The following is a 23,108-nucleotide window of genomic DNA, read 5'->3' as shown; positions in this document are numbered from 1 at the left end:
AGGGGGAAAAGACTGGACTGTTGTTCCCAGGGGAGAGGGTTCATGTGAAAGCATACATTCTTATTCACTAAATTACCAACAAACACAGCCGCCCCAAAGGTAGAAAAAGGGAGTCAGGGTGAGGTGGAAGGTGTTTGTCTCTTTGTGTGTGGCAACAGTCCTGCTCATCTCATCTCATTTCAAGGCTTAGACAAGATCACTTTGTCAGTAACACTCACATAAACTCTTATCTCAAAGTCAGCCCCCTGGAATATTTACTAGTCTCGTGGGGAAATCTCTGAGGATTATCCCCAATAACCTGTTTAACTTAATCCTTATCTCACACACACGAATCATAAATCCCCACCACCTCTCTTCTCTGTTTTTCTGAGATGGACTGAGGAGACTAGCGCCTCTTTCACCTTACTCTCCATTACACTCTCTCTCCTCTCCCTCCTCAAACACACACTCCCTCACTCCCTCACTCCCTCTGCTTCTCAAGCATGAGCTGGCTGCTTTCTCTGCCTTCATTGTGCATCTTTGAGCCGTTCTGACATATGCGCTCCCCTTCTGCCTTCCCGCTGCTTTCTTTCTGCCGTCTTTCCATCGTCCCCGTTCTTCACCAGGGGAGCCAGTCTCTTTAAGGTTTTGTCCTGTTTCTCTCAGGATACGAAAAAAGGAGCAGTAGCAGAGATCACCGGCAGAGGAGACCGTTACCACAAAACAGGAAAAAGGAAGTGGGCAGTGACCTGTGTGAGAGGGGATTGGAGTCAAACAGCTGTGGCTCAACAGTTTTTGGATGTTGGGATAAGAACATCAGAGCTGTTTGCAAGAAGAAGAAGAGCAAGGGAAAAAAACTGAGACGAAGAATCTGTTGGAAACACACCCGAGGGGGGAAACCAACCCTCTACAACCCGAGGACAAAAAGGAGGCAAGAAAGACATTTTGGTGATAAAACTCCACACTTGGAGTGACTTGAACTTTTTCTCTTACATGTAAACGTAAAGCCCAGTGTCTTACCAAAAGCTGAGGTTCTTCAAAAATCTAATTCTTAAATATTCTGGGATCTGACTTTGGAAATGTTCTTGGAATTACATCTTTGGGATACTTGTTGAAGAGACTTCAACAGGGTTTCTGATTCCCGGAAAAGGTTCAGTCAAAGGCTTTGGAGGAAATAGTTACTTCAGCTGAAATCTTTTACATTGATGAAAACACCTGTTTCTGGACAGAAAAAGTAGCAGGACTCAGGAACTGTTGAATTTCCTAGAGTTAAAGTAGACTTTCAGCGTCTTCAAACAAGTACGCAATCGCTAGAGGATTTGGGCTTCCCCAAGACAAGAGTCAAACCAGGTGAGTTAATTTTTTCCATCTCAATTCTGAAGGTAGGAGTTCTCTGTGGGTATGATGGAAGTGTTCCAACCTGAGCATCCCTGTTCAGCACATGGGCCTGTGAATATACATTTTTCTTCTGACTGAAGAGCGGCGTACTGCAGCGACACCAGAAAAATGTAACCCAGATCCTTTGAAAATGCTCCAGGCCAGTTTCTCATTCACTCCCGGGTGAAATGCTGATGAATAGTGGGGGAAAAATTGTCTCAGAGAAGGCACCAAAATAACTGGAGCTGACAGTGATAACCCCTTCCCAGACAGGTTGTCAGCACCTGTCACTCCTCACATATGTTACAACAATGGCCTCAGACAACCCGGTGTGGATTTGAATGCGGTAATTGTGCCATCCCCAGGGGTGGACTGTCATTCCTGGAGATGGACGGCCGAGGCCCATTAAAATGATTTGGGCTGATTTGTAGACATAGCAGGAAGAAATTTAACTAAATCCGCAAAGATGGTCCTCGACTGCTCGCTTTTGAAGAGTTCCTACATTTTGCAAGAAAACCGATTTGTCGCAGCTGTCGAGAGCTCAAGTTTGCTTCACCTATGAAGTATTGATAACACACATCTAATATTTTATTAAATGGAGACGATCTTGTCTTTTGAGTGATGTCATTTTGTCAGATGAAGCACTCCCTGATATGCAGTGGAGTCCGAATTTATTAGCTTTGTGGTTTCTTAGCAGAGTGGAAGGTGAAATAACGCTTCCAACACAGATTTCAGCACAGGTTTCAGGGATCACCTCGCTTTTTGTTGTTGTTTTTGTCTGTGGTAATCTTCACTCCTCTGTGGTGGATTTTCTCCAGAGGGCGACAGAAGTGATTTGATTTAGTTGTTACTTGGAAAGCTGCCGCTGCCAACTAAACCTGCTGGTTTAATTCCTGAAGAGCAAACTATCAGGGAAAATCCTTTGGGTGCCATCTGGGAGACTTCACACACATGCACGCGCGCACACACATGTGCTCACTTAACTCGCACACATACCCAAGATTCATGATTAGAGCCGTTCATTCATTCAGATGTCAGTGAGGTTGACAAGCTGTCCAGCTGTGCTGCTGTTAGTTCAGCTCAAATCACTGATTACTGCTGAAAGACCCAGTTAAGGTTTATTCTCAGTGACTGACCTGCATTTCCCCTTCTTTTTTTCATAGCATGCTAAACTCCGGCCTGCAATACAATATTTTTTATTGTTCTGCAAATTCGTTTCCACTTCCATTACTACAGCAAGGTTTTAAGTAAAAAAGCAAAAGTAAAACATAAGAATTTTCAAGGGTTCTATATTTGGGAGTTTGGCTTTGAACGGCTTTAAATGAAGCTGAAAGGTCATGTTTTAACATTTGTTTAATGCTAAGAATTGTTTATAGCACTTTTTTCTTGTAATGCATTGATTTAAGCTGTAGGGTATGGATTTTTGAGGAAAAAAAGATGAGCAGAGGTGACATAATTAGCGTCGGTTTTGGAGTTGGCAGACATCCTTCAGGACAGAGTGAAAGTCTAATTAGCCTGATTTGATTTCCAGTGACTGGGCTGCACAGTGGCGCAGTTGGTAGAGCTGTTGTCTTGCAGCAAGAAGGTCCTGGGTTCGATTCCGGCCCGGGGTCTTTCTGCATGGAGTTTGCATGTTCTCCCTGGAAGCCGGAGAACCCGGAGAGAACCCACCATGCAGGTGGGTTCTCTCCGGGTTCTCCGGCTTCCTCCCACAGTCCAAAAGAAACATGACTGTCAGGTTAATTGGTCTCTCTAAATTCTCCCTAGGTGTGTGTGTGTGTGTGTGTGTGTGTGTGTGTGTGTGTGAATGGTTGTGTGTCCTGTGTGTCTCTGTGTTGCCCTGCGACAGACTGGCGACCTGTCCTCTCGCCCGGAACGTAGCTGGAGATTGGCACCAGCAACCCTTCCAACCCCATTAGGGACAAGGGTGACCAGAAAATGGATGGATGGATGATTTCCAGTGTCTGTATTTGTGTGTGGCTACGACTTGCTGGCAGGCAGATTGTTAGAAGTGATTCAACCAGTTCTGATCTCAGCAAAAGACACACACTAACACTGATACATAAATAAACCCAAACAGGGAAAAAACTGTCACTGCTTCGCAGATTTTTTTGTGTACGGTAGTTTTTTTCACAGTGCATTGTGTTCTGCGTCCTGATTGGCTAACCCGTCTCCACGCTTCACTGTACTGTGTTGTTTAACAATTATTATCATATAATTCTTGTGTTAGGTAAGAAAACCAGTATTGTTTTTCTCTGCAAATACGTGCTTGATATTTTTGTTGGGAATCATTTTTAAAAATCAGAGAAACTAAAATTGTTATCATGTTTTTGTCCAGAGCTGTCTTCACTGGGATAGTTTGGGATTTTTGAAGCTTTTATCTGCAGTAAATTGATGACATCAGCTGGTAAGAATGTGGCAGAACCATCTCTCAAACATCCAACTGCTTGAGATCTGATGGTTAGTTACAGCAACAAAGGATTATTTCATGAAAAAAATAATTGAAAATAGTTTTAGAAGGTGGTGTATGTGCTAGGCTGAAAAATGTATGCTTATGAGTCTAAATTTGTAAATTTGACAATAAACCTGCATATATTTAGGATTTGCATTTGTTCCTTGCTTTTTAACCCAAACCTAGATGTGAAATCAGAGGTTTTATCTGTGAGGAGTTTATGAGATATGATTACAAGCTACAGTTACAGTTATGCAACAACACAAGGAAAAATCACAAAATTTATGAGTACAAATTTTCAACACTTTGAAAACTACCGACATCATGGATGGAACGCTGGAAAGATGCATCTAAATTTGGCCTGTCCTAAGAACCCGCCGAGGAGAAGATGTAAAGTGTTTCTGGTCTGCGAGATGCTATATTTCATTTGTCCCTGAAGTCTCAGGTCCGATATGGAAATGGTGTCACATTTGAACGCTCCAGATGCATTTCAGAAAAACAGTTAGTTTTGATATTTTTTGTGGTTCTTACTACTGTAAAAAAAAAAAAAAAAGAAAAAAAAAAGGGAGAATGTGTTAAGATTTACATAAAAGTAAGTCAATGTGAAATTTGTTTTAGTGGTTACAGTCAGGCCTGCGACCTGTGCAGGGTGTACCTCGCCTCTCGCCCCAAATGTTCGCTGGAGACAGGCGCCAGCAACCCTCCTGACCCCGTTAGGGACAAGGGTGTGAGAAAATGGATGGATGGATAGTAAAAGTCAGGTGGTGTAAGAATTTTACATTTACTTAAACACAAGGCTGGTAAGGTATGTTCCAGTTGTAGCCAAAAGTTGAATTTTCCCAGTTATAAGTCCACAAAGCAAAAATATCACCTTAAATTGGAATTTTCAATAAGAAGCTTCATCACTTTAACTTCTTTTAAGCTCTTTATCTTTTTGATTCTCAAGAAATCAGTGGCACTTCACGAACTGTACAACATTGACTGAACATCGTCTTTTAGAGTACAAATGCAAAGAAATACTTCTTTATATTGCTAATAGCGGTTTCTGCTGCTCTAAATCAGTGCAGCATCTCTGACACCAGAAATGCTTCACATTTCCACAGTCAGATCGTGCTTCAAACAGGAAGGCTACTGGTGGTACACCACCTCTTCCACTGGTGTAAACAACCATCAAATGCAAACGTGATGACGGTTTAAAAGGTCATAAAACATTGTTTGAATAAGCTACTGTGATATTTTCAAATTTTAATTTGTTTAATGTTGGTAGAAGTACGTTTTAATTTTAGCCCCTTCTGGACTAGGTTTTACCTTTAGCTGCCAGCACCAATCTGAATCTATATTTAATAGAGACACCATTAAAGGTTATCTACAGTAAGAAAGATATTAACTGCTTATAGCCCACAAACAACCTGAAGAATACTTTCATTTAGTATCTTAAGCTCCTTGAGCAGTTGTGCAAAAACCTTTGCCGTGTTTGTGTCAGCAAGCTTTGGGCATTCAAAGTGTCTGTCAGTCTTTTGATATAAAAATCACACTTTATTTGGACTCAAATTAGACAAACAGGAGAAAGAACTGACAATGATTACATGATCTTAAGTCAGACAAGATATGTTGCAATTCTTCATATCTAGTCCTGCATCAATGTGGACAAAGTCTAACTTTATGAAGATCTATAAAGGCCAGAACATACATACATTTCAAAGAGCAAGACAAAAAAACATGAATCCAGTTGAGGATAAACAAAAGGAATGATCAATGTTTTTCTTACACGTTTCTTCACGTGTAAGGAAAACACGTGAAAAATCATGTTCCACGTAAAATCAAAACATATGGCTATCGTTGAAACAGAAACGATAGCATGAGTTAAACGTTAAGACTTCATAATCCCACCAGTTGCTGAAGGCCATGTGAAGTTTGTTTGGTTTTTGTGGTTTAGCCTGTGGTTCCACTGGAAAACTGGGTCAGACCTGTCAGTCAGACAGCATCCCTGAGAATGACAACTACATCTCCAGTGTCTGCCTCTCCCCACACCTCCACCGCAGACAGCGTACAGATACAGTTACAGATATCGCAGGGTGTTGTTTATTCTGCATACCTCTAAGAGATGCTTTGATTAAAAATTCTTTAAATAACTAACTTTTTGTGCCTGGACATCACAGTTAAAAAATAAAAAAAAAAATAAGTCGAATTTAAACCATTTTCTTTTTACAATTCTTGTTTTTTCCACAGAATTTACTCATTTTTATGGGCAGTGAAAGTTTTAACATGGGCTGGAATTCAGAGTTTGCCAAGGTGAAAGTGGCTGTGTGTTTATCTTTCACACTGACCCCTAAATCTGCTTTCAAGGTGCAGCGGAAAGTGTGAACAAGGTGCTAAATGAGCGACGTGAAGAGGTAGAGGTGAGAAAGGGAATGATTGAGAGAAGACAGAAATAGATGATGTGAACACCAAAATACACCTTTCAATTTGAAACATTTAACAACTTTAAAGCTGGAAATTATGGGAGGACTGACAGAAGGGCCCAACCTGGGACAAAAACCACATTCAAAACAGCAAAAGATTAAAGTGGTGGAAAGAGTCCATATCACACGACATGTAGAGATAGCCAGTGGGAAGAAATAGACTGTGAGCTCTGAATGCAGGAAGGGCGTTAGTTCACTAATGACCAGAAATGACCAGACCAGTGGTATTTCCCAAAAGGTACAGTGTTTACACTTCCTAGTGCCGATAGTGGACGAGGAGCGGATACTGACTCTTAAAAGAAAAGGAAGTGCTGTTTTAAAAAATGCCCATGCAGAGAAAAGGCCTCAGGCCTCTGAGAAGTAAATGGAAGCAAATGGCTGCCGATTTTATGTTTTGCAAATGTGATAAAAGTTTTGAAACAGCCCATTTGACCTATTTTGTTATAAAGTGGTTAAATGAAAGATGTAGTTTGACATAAATCAGATGAAAATTGTCAAAAGGTTGACGCTGTAAGTTAGCCACAAAGAATGAATTATCAGTTAAGCAACTAAGATTATTAATAGCAAAACTCAATGCATCAAATGAACTAAAAGGTATTGCACTACTCAGATTTCTAAAAGAAAACCCCCCAAAAACAGTCGATTATTAGAAGTCACCAAGGAATGGATATAATACCTATTAATGACTTCAGTTCTAGAAGCAACAGCATGGATGTTGTTTGCCTTTAATCCACATCGATTTCCTTCCAAATGGCTTCAAAAGTTCACATGTAAAGCAGAGGAAACGTTTTGACCAGGATGGAAAGGTAAACTGAGTCAAAGATAATTCTTTGAAGAATCGTTCAAATCTTGAGCTTAAAACTGCTCAACATGTTTGAGTTTGTTCATTTTGACCTTATGCTTTACCACCACAGTGGCCTTAATCAGACCTGATCAGTCACTTAAAACACTGAATCGGCATAAATGTAATATAAATTATAGAATAAAAATAGCATTCATAGTTCCACAAAATGTCAGTGTAACAGCAGCTAACCTAACCCTACCCTATATACAGTGGGGAGAACAAGTATTTGATACACTGTTGATTTTTCAGGTTTTCCCACTTGCAAAGCTTGAAGAAGACTGTAATTTTTATCATAGGTACTCTTCAACTGTGAGTGATGGAATCTAAAACAAAAATCCAGAAAAATACAATGTATGATTTTTAAATAATTAATTTCCATTTTATTGTGTGAAATAAGTACTTTATTCTCGTAATTTTGTTTTACGAGGATTTTGTTTTGACCCAAGAACAACAGGACGGTTAATATGGCATTAATAGTCATAGCGATCAAAGAGCAGGATGGCTAGTCTAAACATATTTTTGTTAAATCAAAACTTTATTCAGATTTATGATAATTAAAGGCTTTTTTTAAAAATACCAATACCTGTAGCTCCTTTAACTTTCTGCTCTCGTTAAAAAGTAATCTAAAGATGCCTGGGTGTTAAAAACCCAGCATGTTCAAAACAGAGTCTGATTACCTTATTTGTTCAGAACAAGATGAAAGGAAGGAGACACACAGTTCCATATCTGGAACATGTCTGCTCTGAAACAACAGCTTTATCGTTCTTATCGGGCCACATGCCCAGTTCACAATGACCTTACAGATATAGGTGACTTCCATTCAGTCATTATGAAATATTGTTGCCTAATGGCCAGTCTTTTATTATTATTATTCTTAATATTATTATTATTATTATTATTATTATTATTATTATTATTATTATTATTATTATTATTATTATGGTTTTTTTTTGCCTACCTAACCTTTTGGCAAAAGAACAACTTAAGCTATTATATTAGGAAGGTAACGAGATGATATTTATTATATTTATTAATCCTGGAAATTCATTTAATTGTGATTTCATCTTTAGATGCTGCTCGTGTTAGTGTAATCAGCTTGTCAATTTTCATCATTTATAATCAATCTTGTTCAAAAGGTGGATGGAAATTTAGTGAAAAAGTCCAAATAGAAAAACATGACAAAATCTTTCAAAACCCTTTTATTTGCTTTGGCTTTCACTATACAGGTCCTTCTCAAAATATTAGCATATTGTGATAGAGTTCATTATTTTCCATATGCAATGATAAAAATTGAACATCCATATATTTTAGATTCATTGCACACTAACTGAAATATTTCAGGTCTTTTATTGTCTTAATAACGATGATTTTGGCATACAGCTCATGAAAACCCAAAATTCCTATCTCACAAAATTAGCATATCATGAAAAGGGTCTCTAAACGAGCTATGAACCTAATCATCTGAATCAACGAATTAACTCTAAACACCTGCAAAAGATTCCTGAGGCCTTTAAAACTCCCAGCCTGGTTCATCACTCAAAACCCCCAATCATTGGTAAGAGTGCTGACCTGACTGCTGTCCAGAAGGCCATCATTGACACCCTCAAGCAAGAGGGTATGACAGGAAAGATATTTCTGAACGAATAGGCTGTTCCCAGAGTGCTGTATCAAGGCACCTCAGTGGGAAGTCTGTGGGAAGGAAAAAGTGTGGCAGAAAACGCCGTGGGGGACGTGCTGAAGCAGTGGACTGAGTCTGGAGTAGAAACATCCAGAGCCACCGTGCACAGGCATGTATAGGAAATGGGCTACAGGCGCCGCATTCCCCAGGTCAAGACACTTTTGAACCAGAAACAGCAGCAGAGCCGCCTGACCTGGGCTACAGAGAAGCAGCACTGGACTGTTGCTCAGTGGTTCAAAGTATTTTTCGGATGAAAGCAAATTTTGCATGTCATTCGGAAATCAAGGTGCCAGAGTCTGGAGGAAGACTGGGGAGAAGGAAATGCCAAAATGCCAGAAGTCCAGTGTCAAGTACCCACAGTCAGTGATGGTCTGGGTTGCCATGTCAGCTGCTGGTGTTGGTCCACTGTGTTTTATCAAGGGCAGGGTCAATGCAGCTAGCTATCAGGGGATGTTGGAGTACTTCATGCTTCCATCTGCTGAAAAGCTTTATGGAGATGAAAATTTCATTTTTCAGCACAACCTGGCACCTGCTCACAGTGCCAAAACCACTGGTAAATGGTTTACTGACCATGGTATCACTGAGCTCTATTGGCCTGCCAACTCTCCTGACCTGAACCCCATAGACAATCTGTGGGATATTGTGAAGAGAAAGTTGATAGACACAAGACCCAACACTGGATGAGCTAAAGGCCGCTATCGAAGCATCCTGGGCCTCCATAACACCTCAGCAGACCACAGGCTGATTGCCTCCATGCCACGCCGCATTGAAGCAGTTATTTCTGCAAAAGGATTCCCGACCAAGTATTAAGTGCATAATTGTACATAATTATTTGAAGGTTGAATTTTTTTGTATTAAAAACACTTTTCTTTTATTGGTCGGATGAAATATGCTAATTTTGTGAGATAAGAATTTTGGGTTTTCATGAGCTGCATGCCAAAAATCATCATTAGTAAAACAATAAAAGACCTGAAATATTTCAGTTAGTGTGCAATGAATCTAAAATATATGAATGTTCAGTTTTTATCATTACATTATGGAAAATAATGAACTTTATCACAATATGCTAATATTTTGAGAAGGACCTGTATGTTCTACACATAGCACCCAGCTGGAATAAAATCATAAAAAAAACATGAGGGTTCACAATCAGCTCCTGCATTTTGTAGTTTGCAGTGAAGTGCAACAAAGGACAATGCAATGCCATTCAGTTAATGGAGTCCCAAAACAAAGAAAACAGCATAAAAAGTAAACAAAAGGAAGTCAGGCAAAGGCCACGAAACACTGTTGAGTCTTTGTTAGCGCTTAATTCTGCAAAGCTGTGTGAAGAGGTGAGGGGAGGTCAGCAGAATACCAGATTAGGCCATTAGAGGGAGAAGAATTGCACCAGAATAATCCCTTCACCGTAATCTCTCTTTCTCTCTCCCTGCTACTCATGGCTGCGAGACAATAAGATGCTCTAATCCGTCCACTGGGATGGCACTGGGCTGCACCGACAAATCAGCTGCTGTTCAGAGCAGAAAGGCTAAAGTGTTTTGAAGATTATTTCCCTGGTATTTCTGCTTTATTAGATAGAGCCTATTGGGGGAGAGGGGGTAGACACGAGAATGACGACTTAGACAGACATGGTAACATAAGCACACTGCAAAAAAAGGAACTCCACTCAACTGCTGGTATTTTCTATACATTTATTTAAGTTTAATTAAACTAAAAAGCTTGGAGGCAGACAAAAATGATGCAAGACAATTGTAACCAGTCAAAATCCATGAATTCAAAAGGGACTCAAATAAATTCAATATCATTATTCAATAATTTAATTTGTTTCAATCAGAATAAATCAGGTTAATCAATGATTCTAGTGTGTTACAGTTTAGCAGTTTAGCTGTTATAACAAAACCTCTAAATATTGGTGATGCCAAGAATTTGCAAAGGTGTCTAAAATGTTTGAAAGTTTAACTATAATAATTTAGGAACCATTGTGTTAGTTTTTCAATATGTCAGGGTATGCCTAAACATATTCAGAAACCTTTTGCTATAATGTTGTTCAACTTTGGATGTCATCATAATCTCTACATCACAGGGTTTCATATCTGCTATTTGTTTTAATTAAAAAATAAAATAAAGAGACTGTGACAGACTGGCGACCTGTCCAGGGTGACCCCGCCTCTCGCCCGGAACGTTAGCTGGAGATTGGAACCAGCACCTGCCGACCCACTAGGGAAAAGGGTGTTAGAAAATGGATGGATGGATGGATGTTATAAAGAGACACAATCAATTTGACTGAGTGCTTAAAACTAGCAAGCCACTAAATCATGTAAATAGCTATATAAGGAGATGATAACATCAGGACAAAAGTAATGCACCCTGTCCTGACACAGCTAAAAACTGTGGATTGCACAGTGTTGATCCCAATACACATGAACTATTCTCTGCTCCCACATATTGACAGGGAACATCCTACAGGGAAGAGACCCAGAACACACTGGATGTATAGATTTCCCTTGTGGCTTTTGGAAAAAACTTGAAATTTCCCAGAATTAGCTGGATGCTGTCATTGTCCAGAAGTACGTCTGAGTTTCCCTCCTTACCATCTCAGACTAGTGAAAAAAAATTAGATGAATGGGTTGACATTTTTGAAGAACTTATTAGATGAAGTTTAGTTATACATGTGAGTACAAAGGTGGAACTGAATGATACACAGACATTTCATAAATCACAGAGTATCATGATAAAAATTCTGCTTCTTTTAGGCTTGGGATAAATTGAATTCTCAACATAGACCTTTATCAAGTAAAATGTCAGAGTTAATCAGCCAGATTGCGGGTGATTGTGCATCTGACATAGCACAATCTCCCAAATAATCTTAAACGAAAAACACAAACGACTATAATCTACATATTAGAACAAATCAATATACCAAAATAACCCATTTGGAAACTATTAGTCTCAAATCCCTTACACTACAAATCATTTACAAAGTTTCCTCCAGAAAACTTGCTAAACCGAGTGGTTGGGTGTCAGGGCAGTCATACATGCAGCAGCCTGTCCTATTTTTCAGTTAAAAAATGTTTGAAAATATCACTTGATAATTATGTGCTATTGAAAGATTGCAAGATTAATACCTGAACACCAAATATAAAGTCTTAAAAATGCAGAGTTTGTCACAAACTCAAAATTTCAATGACGGATTAAAACAGGCGTCCAAAGTGTTCCTTAATGTCATCTTTCCATGTCTGCCTGTCTCTCTCTCTCTCACTACAGCCAATATGTCAGGACCTAATTTGGGTCACAGGCCTATGTTTAATGGATCCCCAAATGACCATTCTGGTGAAATGCTTTCAGTACAGCTCCCTTGGTGATAGGCTAAATGTTTCATGTGAGTCCCAAGCTGTAAAGATTTATGAGCCCTGGACCCAAATGATAGCTAGACCTCGAGTTGAGCCATAGACCGTAATGGGAAGACGAGTCCTTCAGCTTGCCTCTAATTCTCGCCCAAGCACAGTGAAGGGGTCTGTCCACAGCTGATAAGTGGTTTTAATTTGATCTCCACTCTTCTTTTCTTCTCTATTTTCCTCTCTCCATCCCTCGTTACTGCCTTGCCTCTTCCTTCTCTCATCCTTTCCTTTCATCACCTCATTTTCTCATCCCCCTGCTCCTGGTCCTGTCTCGATGTGTTTTTAGACAATGGTGTGGCTCCAGGTGCAGTCAGCAGGACTCCTTGCCACTTTGGCGCTCCAATTCCTTGTTATCGTCACTCCCGACACTGGTCTTTCTGGGATGGTACCAGAAAGACGAGACTCGGTTGACATTGTGAAGAAAGAGTCCCATCCGGTGCTGTTCAGACAGAAGAGGGATTGGTTGTGGAATACCATTTCTGTGACAGAAGAGAGAGAGGATCTTATCCCTTACAAGATAGGACAGGTATGGTTTATATCTCTCTAATCTAGGATTTTTTTTTGTTGACTTTTGGGACAATATTTTTGTTTATGTGCACTGTTTTCTTACTTAAAGCAGATACATTTGTGTTTTTGTTTAGTCTTATGCCATACAACAATCTAGGTTATTGAGTTCTAGTTTATTAATAAATATCTAGAATATCTTGGTATGTGTTATGAACGTCATATTGTTCTTGTTCTTTTATAGCTTCGGTCAGACCGAAAAGTGGCAGTGAGGAATTTTGCAATAGAAGGTGAAGGAGTGAACCAAACCTTCATTGTGGACAACAAAGGAAACCTGTACGTCAAGGAGCGTCTGGACAGAGAGAAGAAGGCCTTGTATCATCTGACAGCCAGGATGTACGATGGAAACGGCCTGTTGATAGAGGACGCTGGGGAATTTGCTATTGAAGTGAATGATATCAACGATAACTGCCCAGTTTTTGAAGAAGAGTACAAAGGATCCGTCATGGAGAGAACAAGTATGTTGGACCACAAGCAGAGGAAGTACAGAAATGAATCACTTTGATCCATAATCTATTTGGTTTTTCAGATCTGGAATAGACAGTATCCTGATTGAGCTAATATTCTTCACTTAATTCATACATCCTAAACAGAAAAACAGAAAACCTGTGTTTCCCATGCTAAAAAAACATCCTTTATTTGATGAATTTTTGGGGATTTTACTTGATAGTTCAACACAAGACAGCCCTTAATTGCAATGTCTAGGAAAACAACCCAGGAATTTGATTTTTTAAATTTATGTACAAATATAAATGAGTTAGGTTCTTGTATCTATCTGCATGTGAAAGATTTTGTTGAAATATTCAATTATCTGCTGCACTAATGTGTAAATCACTATACTTCCTCTCCTCTAGAGGATACAGTGGTTCAAGTGAAGGCGACCGACGCAGACGACCCAAACACGGACAACGGACAAGTCAGGTACACTCTGCCCAGTGGCCGGACTTCTGGTTTATTTGAAATCAACTATGAAACAGGTAGGCACCCTGCAGCGCTATAACATTTTCTCCCTGCAATTTTTATTTTTATTTATTTATTTTTTTGAAGAGCTGTAAGACTATTTGTGCTTGAACATGAGTCAGAGCTGACATCAAAGATAACACCTCGTCTGTGTCTCGGCAGGTGTGATCTCCTCCAAGGTAAGCAACCTAGACCGGGAGACAAAGAGTCAGTACATGGTGGTTGTCCGGGCTCAGGACATGAAAGGAAGGGAGTCTGGCTGCATTGCCACCACCTCAGTGGCCATCACCATCACTGACACCAATGACAACATAGCATCTTTTACCAAAAGTAAGCAACAGTCAGCTAACTCTTTAGCAAACATATATATATATATATATATATATATATATATATATATATATATATATATATATATATATATATATATATATATATATATATATACCTACTGACAAAGAAATTCACAGAAACAATACATGCAACTCTCCCATATCTACATAAATAATATCAGTATATATATATATATATATATATATATATATATATATATATATATATATATATATATATATATATATATATATATATATATATATATATATATATAATTTGTTATTTTTGTGTTTGCTTTCTGTTGTAAGGAAAATATGAAATAAGTGTCCCAGAAAACCTTGAAGTTAATGAGATGATTGCCGTGCTGGAGTTAATAGACTTAGACGAGGACGAGAACAAGCAGCCCATCTTTTCCATTCCAAGTGGCAATGGGAATGTATTCAGCACCAAATCCAGTAAGGATAACGACTGCATACTGGTCCTCAAACAGGTAGGAGGGTTAGAGGGGAGAAACTGGTATAATGTGAATTACACACACAGCTGATGATACACTGAAGTGTTTAAGGCAAATAAACCTTACAGAAATATATTGTCTGTTGCAACAAAATGCAAGCAAGATGGATTTAAACACCTCCAAAAGAAGAAACAGAAAACATCTCTGCCTGTGTGTTGCACATTAATTGTTTCCTCCAACTACATATCCAAAACATGGATGAGTTTCTTCTAAAATTACTCTATGAAATAAGTGAAAACCGCAGAGAATTTCTAACACTCTGGTGTTGAAATGTTGGAGGCCCAGGAACTGATAGAAAACTCTTGCAGGAACATTAAAACCCAAGAGTAGAAATACATTCTGCTATCACAAAACATTAAAACACAAAGGAGTCGAGCAGAAGGATGATCCTGTCAGCGAGCCCTGACAAGATTTTCAGAAATTCTCATGCACCCATGCACCGACATCCTTATTGTGTTTTTTTTGTTGTTTTTTTTAATCACGGTTCCTTACATCTACTACCAAATAATGACAGAGTAAAATACAAACCTGTATCCAACATGAGATGTTTTTTTTTTTTTTTATAATACACAACACAGTGTTAGAGCCGCCTCCTTCTGGTTGGAGAAGATATTTATCCCTGCAGGAATTTCTGGAGGTTTACTTGTCAAGATAAAGTATTTAGGGCTTCAGAGAGTTGAAGATGCACTATTGTAAAATAAGCAGGGTAATTAACTGGCTCCCATGCTGGCCTGGAACCAAACTGTGCTCTGATCTGTTCACTCACCCCTCGGCTCTGCAGCCACTCTTCATCTTCTTCACCGTCTGCATTCACAAAATAAACCCAGCACTTGTCCACATCACCACCTCTGCCAAGGCTTCTTCATTCCTGCTAAGCTGTTTGCTAATGCCCTTTGATAGCTTGCGACTGAGCAGCGTTGTGACTGGAGAATCCTGTTAACAGATTATTCCCGTCTACCTGTGTTGTCCAGTTTGCAGAGGAAAATTTGCTGTTGTAACACAGCAGAAAGAAAATAACAAACAGGATAATAATGGCTTCTCATTGCAGAGCTTGTTCAATATGAATAAAAATCAGAGTAAAAAAAACTTCATTGATTAGGAATGCAATCACAAAGGAGGAACATGTTGGTTTTTATCTTTTAAGTTCAATTTTTTTGTGGGAAAACAGTGACATATTTAAAAAGTAAATTATTCTGATGTTTCAAGTAAAAAATAAGTTATTGTCACCATTCAGGTTAGAATTTAACATTTTAGGAAGTGAGAAAGTGTGTGTAGTATCAAAGCTTAAAGTCAAGCTGTGTCTTTAACAACCTTGGAAAGATTCAAAGTTGAAGCTATGATGAAATAAAGTAATTTGGAAGCTTCATATAAAAAAAAAATCAAAAAAAAATCTAAAGTTAAAAAAAGTTCACATAGAATAGATATCCTCAACCTGTCTTTTAATCTGAACTTACATATCTGTTGTTACTGTCATATTTTGTTCTAGAATGGTTTCACATTCACAAATGTATTTATTTTATCGTCCCTGTGTTGTATACGCTTACTCAGTTATTCTGCTAGTGTTCCTCACATGCTCACTTTTATTGACTTAAATACTCCATCCATCCATCCATCTTCTTCCGCTTATCCGGGGTCAGGTCGCGGGGGTAGCAGCTTCAGAAGGGAGGCCCAGACTTCCCTCTCCCCAGCCACTTCTTCCAGCTCCTCTGGAGGAATCCCAAGGCGTTCCCAGACCAGCCGAGAGACATAGTCCCTCCAGAGTGTCCTGGGTCTTCCCCGGGGTCTCCTCCCAGTGGGACGTGCCCAGAACACCTCACCAGGGAGGCGTCCAGGAGGCATCCTGACCAGATGCCCGAGCCACCTCCAACTGGCCCCTCTCGACGTGAAGGAGCAGCGGCTCTACTCTGGGTCCCTCCCGGATGACTGAGCTTCTCACCCTAACTCTAAGGCAGAGCCCAGACACCCTACGGAGAAAACCCATTTCAGCCACTTGTATACGCGATCTCGTTCTTTCGGTCATGACCCAAAGCTCATGACCATAGATGAGGGTGGGAACGTAGATCGACCGGTAAATCAAGAGCTTCGCTTTTTGGCTCAGCTCTCTCTTCACCACGATGGACCGGTACAGCGCCGGCTTGACGGCAGACGCTGCGCCAATCTGCTTGTCGATCTCCCGCTCCCTGATCGCCATCCCAGCCGCTTCACACTCGGCTGCGAACCGCTCCAGCGAGAGCTGCAGATCACGTCCCGATGAAGTCAAAAGGACCACATCATCTGCAAAAAGCAGAGATGCAATCCTAAGGTCACCAAAACAGATCCCCTCAACACCCTGGCTGCGCTTAGAAATTCTGTCCATAAAAGTAATGAACAGAATTGGTGACAAAGGGCAGCCCTGGTGGAGTCCAACTCTCACCAGAAACGAGCCCGACTTACTGCCGGCAATGCGGACCAGACTCTGACACCGGTCATACAGGGACCTGACAGCCCGTATCAAAGAGCCCGGTACCCCATACTCCTGGAGAACCCCCCACAGGGCTCCCCGAGGGACACGGTCGAACGCCTTCTCCAAGTCCACAAAACACATGTAGACTGGTTGGTCAAACTCCCATGCACCCTCCAGGACCCTGCAGAGGGTGTAGAGCTGTTCCAGTGTTCCACGACCATAATGAAAACCACTCTGCTCTTCCTGAATCCGAGGTTCGACAATCTGACGGACCCTCCTCTAAAGAACCCCCGAATAGATCTTGCCAGGGAGGCTTAAGAGTGTGACCCCCCTGTACCCTGTAATTGGAGCACACCCTCCGGTCCCCCTTTTTGAACAGGGGGACCACCACCCCGGTCTGCCAAACCAGGGGAACTGACCCCGATGTCCATGCGATATTGAAGAGTCGCGTTAGCCAACACAACCCTACAACATCCAGAGTCTTAAGGAACTCCGGGCGGATCTCATCCACCCCCGGGGCCCTGCCACCGAGGAGCTTTTTGACCACCTTGGTGACTTTGACCCCAGAGATTGGAGAGCCCAACCCAGAGTCCCCAGGCTCAGCTTCCAAAATAGAAGGCATGTCGGTGGGATTGAGGAGGTCTTCAAAGTATTCTGCCCACCGGCCCACAACATCCCGAGTTGAGGTCAGCAGCACACCACACAGAATCGCCTCGAAGCCGTACGGAAGTCTTTCTCCATGGACTCTCCAAACTCCTCCCACGCCCGAGTTTTTGCCTCAGCAACCACCCGAGCCGCATGCCGCTTCACCTGCCAGGACCCATCAGCTGCTTCCGGAGTCCCACGGGCCAAAAAGGCCTGATAGGATTCCTTCTTCAGCCTGACAGCTTCCCTCACCGAAGGTGTCCACCAACAGGTTCGAGGGTTGCTGCCATGACAGGCATCGACAACCTTGCGGCCACAGCTCAGATGAGCCGCCTCGACAATGGAGGCACGGAACACGATCCACTCAAACTCCATGTCCCCCACCTCCCCCAGGACGTGTTCGAAGTTCTGCCGGAGATGGGAGTTAAAGCCCTTATCATGGTGGAGGGTTTTGAGTGCCCCAATGATCCTGGGAGCGATGTTGTCTTGGGCTTCATGCCGCTGGTAGGGTCACCCAAGGCAGACAGGTCCCAGGTGAGGGGTTAGACAAAGTGCAGCCCGAAGACCCCGATGATGATTAAAAACATTGGACTTGGTGTTCCCTCGCCCGGACGCAGGTCACCGGGGCCCCACTCTGGAGCCAGGCCTGGAGGGGGGGCACGAGTGTCTGGTGGCCGGGCTTTTACCCATGGAGCCCGGCCGGGCTCAGCCCGAAGAGGAAACATGGGTCCCCCCTCCCATGGGCCCACCACCTTTGAGAGGGGCCAACGGGGTCGGGTGCAATGTGTGTTGGGTGGCGGCCGAGGGAGGGGACCCTGGCAGTCCGATCCTCGATTGCGGAAGCTAGCTCTTGGGACGTGGAATGTCACCTCTCTGGTGGGGAAGGAGCAGGAGCTAGTGTGTGAGGCTGAGAGGTTCCGGCTAGAAATAGTCGGTCTCGCCTCGACGCATGGCTCTGGTTCTGGAACCAGTCTCCTTGAGAGGGGATGGACATACTTCCACTCTGGAGTTGCCCAGGGTGAGAGGCGTTGGGCAGGAGTGGGCATACTTGTTGCTCCCCATCTTGGCGCCTGTACATTGGGGTTTACCCCGGTGAACGAGAGGGTAGCCTCCCTCCGCCTACAGGTGGGGGGACGGGTCCTGACTGTCATTTGTGCTTACGGACCGAACAACAGTTTGGATTACCCACCTTTTTTGGAATCCCTAGAGGGGGTACTGGAGAGTGCTCCACTCTCCAGTACCAGTACTGGAGACTCCCTTGTTCTGCTGGGGGACTTCGCCACTCACGTAGGCAATGAATGACAGTGAGGCCTGGAGGGGCGTGGTTGGGAGGGACGGCCCCTCCCCGATCTGAACTCGAGTGGTGTTCTGTTGTTGGACTTCTGTGTTCGTCATGGATTGTCCATAACGAACACCATGTTCAAGCATAAGGGTGTCCATATGTGCACTTGACACCAGGACACCCTAGGCCGCAGTTTGATGATCGACTTTGTCATCATTTCATCGGATCTGCGGCCGTTTGTCTTGGACACTCCGGTGAAGAGAGGTGCGGAGCTGTCCACTGACCACTACCTGGTGGTGAGATAATTGCAATTTAAACTCAAATGTTTAAATTGCAATTATCTTTTGACACATCATTTACATTGTGATTATATTTAGTGAATTAACCAAATGACTGAGCAGCTTTTATTTGTGAATAGCACAGTCAGCATAGCTAAATCACTGACTGTAACAGTGTCTACACACATTGAGTCTCTAGTATTTTCAGGGGTTTAGGCACCATATTTTCCTGTGAATGGCTAAAATAGCTCTGTAACAATATTTATGTTAATAAATTAATAGATAACATACCTTAATACCTTAATACCTTAATAATACCTAATAACAGTCTTCCTTATTTTCATTTTTGTGGAAACATCCAATCAAAACCAGGAAAAATAAACATAGCTCTTTGATAATAGGATATGATGTTAGCACGGGTCAGTGGTAGAGCTGAAAAGTTTTTATGGGTGTGGCCAGGCTGATACCATCGCTAGCTCGGTGGTTTTCAACTGCAAACTTTTAATTTTTATGCAAAACAAATGTTTAATTTTTCTCCATCTCAACATTAAGTTGTTGGTTGTGATAAGCAGAAAGCTAACTCTGCAGGTATCTAAACATGGATCTTTAAGTCATCTAACATATTAATCTACATTTATGAAACATCTGTTTGGCTACTGTAGTAATTTAACATGTAAACAGATGTTTACAGATGTAATCCTAACCCTGATATTAAAAGTGTTATGTATACTTTTAATATTTAATTGTGATGCAATTTCTCAGCTGTAAACTAAAATTCCAATAATGTGACCCAACATCCTGCAATGATGTCAGTGTTTGTTTCAAATTCTATTTTACATCTCTGCTGAGAACATTGTCTCAAAATGAAAAAGATGCTCAAAGTTACGGGAAACTCTGATGACTTCTATAGTTCTGATTCTGGAGGAGGAATCCATCAGAATATTTGAAAAAGCTTTAGCAGAAGTTTTGTAAATGATTGAGTCTCCTGGGTTATTTTATTATATATATTTTGCAACCTTTTCACACCTGAAGTTCTTAGCCTTTCCCGTTCAAATAAATGGAGGTGCAAATGTGCTCCTGCTCAGCAAAAACATGAATGTTCTTGTTTTCACATGCTCTCTGGAGGATGACTCCAGCTTTAGAGTAGATTGGCTTCAAATGTGCAAATGACATGATGTCAGGAGGTTTAAAATAGCAGTGGCTCACTCACCTCCACTCCTCTCCTCAGGCTTTAGACTACGAGACGCAGAATAACTACACCTTCACTGTCAGGGTGGATGAACGGCTGCAATTTTCTCCAGCTGAAAACCTCAATGTCGCAAATACAACAGCACAGGTAAGTCCCTCATCAACTAGGAGAAGCAGAGCTGAAAGTAAATGGAAACTTCTGCATTTCTGATTTAGAGATTGGAACTCCATCCATCCATCCATTTTCTGTTCACCCTTGTCCCTAATGGGGTCGGGAGAGTTGCTGGTTCCTCTCCAGCTACATTCCAGGCGAGAGGCGGGGGTCACCCTGGACAGGTCTCCAGTCTGTCGCAGGGCGACACAGAGACATACAGGACACACAACCATTTACACACACACTCACACCTAGGGAGAATTTAGAGAGACCAGTTAATCTGACAGTCATGTTTTTGGACTGTGGGAGGAAGCCGGAGAACCCGGAGAGAACCCACCATGTACAGGGAGAACATGGAAACTCCATGCAGAAAGACCCCGGGCCGGGAATCGAACCCAGGACCTTCTTGCTGCAAGGCAACAGCTCTACCAACTGCACCACTGTGCAGCCCAGATTGGAACTCAATAATCTTAATTCTGTATTTTATTAATATTCAACAATAAACATAAATAGAAGTGAAGACACGTTGATACTGTATGCAGGCACAAAATAAAGGCACAGAAACCCCAGAAAACAGAGTTAGGTGCAGACATTTCCATGCAAAAGTCTTAAACCAAATCAAAATTTCCTCTCATTTTGAAGCAAATCTCAAATGTTTGACACGATACAGGATTGCTGTATTATTATGGAAAATAAAAATAAAAAAAAACCATTGAGTGTCAAAACCTGCTTGAATTTCCACTCTCTTGTTTTTCAAATCCTATTATATATAACATATAAAGTCAGAATGTTATAAAGAAACAACAATTTATTTACAGGTATTTTTTGAGCTGGTCAAATGATGGTCAAATGCAAAAATGGGATGTTTCACTTATTTTTCTGATTATTAAACCCCTGTTTAATAGCCCCATAAAATCAATATGTTTAAGTTTAGAAAGGTTTGAACTGGGATGTTTTGAAGGAATTCAAACTGTAAAATCATCAAATAAATAGACTGTGAACCTAAAAGGGCAGCAGAGGTGAAAATGAAGTAGAGTATTTAGATCATGTCCAAATCAGGCGTTTCTCTTCTGTAATATGCTGCAGGTGACCATCAAGGTGACGGATGTGGACGAGCCGCCGGTTTTCACTCGCTCCGTCTATAACTTCAGCGTTCCAGAGGAGCAGATGGAAAAACCAATATTGGGGAGAATCCAAGCCAGAGACCCGGACGGAATCAGGAAGCGCATAGAGTATGGTACCCCTTCCAGCTGTGGTCCAGCTGTGCAGCCGCTTGTCCTGCTGATCACTAGCTCTCATTGTTTTCAGGTATTCCATCCTGGAAACAGGATTACCCTTTAGGATCGACCCGACCTCTGGTCAGCTGTCAGTTCTGAGGAGGCTGGACAGAGAGGTGGAGGAGCAACACATGTTTAAAGTTAAGGCGCAAGAGGAGAACGGCGGTACGTCACACATCAACACTGAACCAACACGTCCTCACAAAATGAACATATATGCATTTTTTTAAACAATAGTAACTTGAAGGTGTTACAGAAGAAGGGTTTAAAGCGGACGGTATGTTTATTTCAGTCGGGTTGTGACACATTAACAGGGATTTTATCACAGATTTAACACGTTGCTGTAACACCTGCTACCACTGCTCTGGAATCGGAGACTAAGCAGGAAAATCACATTAGCAAGTCTTTTTGTTCACACAGCTTTCTGTATTTTTAGATGAGCAAATGAATAAAATCCAGAGATTTATTTTAGCTGCTTGTCACAACATTTAGGGAGTACAATGGTCCCCCGAGCTTTGACTAGGTCCTCCATATATAAAATTTGTTCTTGTGCAGGAGATATTTTTAAAAACAAAGAGAGCAAAGAGAACTATCAGCAGAAGAGCAAATCAAAAGAAGTTGCAAATGCATCATAAGAGACACATTAATAAAAAATACCTGTCAAAACACAGAGGGCGCAAATAGAAAACTTTTAAGTCACTTGACCTTAATCAGATCCGTCAGACGCAAATTGCTCATACAGTGGGGAGAACAAGTATTTGATACACTGTTGATTTTTCAGGTTTTCCCACTTGCAAAGCTTGAAGAAGACTGTAATTTTTAACATAGGTACTCTTCAACTGTGAGTGATGGAATCTAAAACAAAAATCCAGAAAAATACAATGTATGATTTTTAAATAATTAATTTCCATTTTATTGTGTGAAATAAGTATTTGATCAACTATCAACCAGTAAGAATTTTGGCTCTCACAGACATGTTAGTTCTTCTTTAAGAAGCCCTCCTGTTCTCCACTCATTACCTGTATTAACTGCACCTGTTTGAACTCGTTACCTGTATAAAAGACACCTGTCCACACACTCAATCAATCAGACTCCAGCATCTCCACAATGCCCAAGACCAGAGAACTGTGTAAGGACAACAGGGATAAAATTGTAGACCTGCACAAGGCTGGGATGGGCTACAGGACAATAGGCAAGCAGCTTGGTGAGAAGGCAACAACAGTTGGTGCAATTATTAGAAAATGGAAGAAATACAAAATAACGGAAAATGTCCCTCGGTC

At 41.3% G+C, this 23,108-nt stretch overlaps 1 protein-coding gene across 1 annotated transcript in view; it reads left to right on the top strand.

The window, feature by feature from the left end:
• The first annotated feature begins 500 nt into the window (after positions 1-500).
• Positions 501-23,108, top strand: part of cdh5 (cadherin 5) — a 51,876-nt gene continuing 29,268 nt past the window's right edge. The window contains exons 1-9 of the mRNA XM_044136197.1: positions 501-1,329; positions 12,474-12,713; positions 12,936-13,209; positions 13,606-13,728; positions 13,874-14,041; positions 14,356-14,537; positions 20,438-20,545; positions 21,638-21,783; positions 21,860-21,993. Of these exons, the coding sequence (XP_043992132.1) occupies positions 12,477-12,713; positions 12,936-13,209; positions 13,606-13,728; positions 13,874-14,041; positions 14,356-14,537; positions 20,438-20,545; positions 21,638-21,783; positions 21,860-21,993 (1,372 nt within the window). The 5' untranslated portion in view covers positions 501-1,329; positions 12,474-12,476. The remainder of the gene's footprint in view (positions 1,330-12,473; positions 12,714-12,935; positions 13,210-13,605; positions 13,729-13,873; positions 14,042-14,355; positions 14,538-20,437; positions 20,546-21,637; positions 21,784-21,859; positions 21,994-23,108) is intronic.

The sequence above is a fragment of the Gambusia affinis genome, linkage group LG13, assembly GCF_019740435.1.
Source record: "Gambusia affinis linkage group LG13, SWU_Gaff_1.0, whole genome shotgun sequence".
Classification (NCBI taxonomy): domain Eukaryota; kingdom Metazoa; phylum Chordata; class Actinopteri; order Cyprinodontiformes; family Poeciliidae; genus Gambusia; species Gambusia affinis.
The sequence above is the reverse complement of the archived record's forward strand: the minus strand, read 5'-3'. Positions and strand labels throughout refer to the sequence as shown.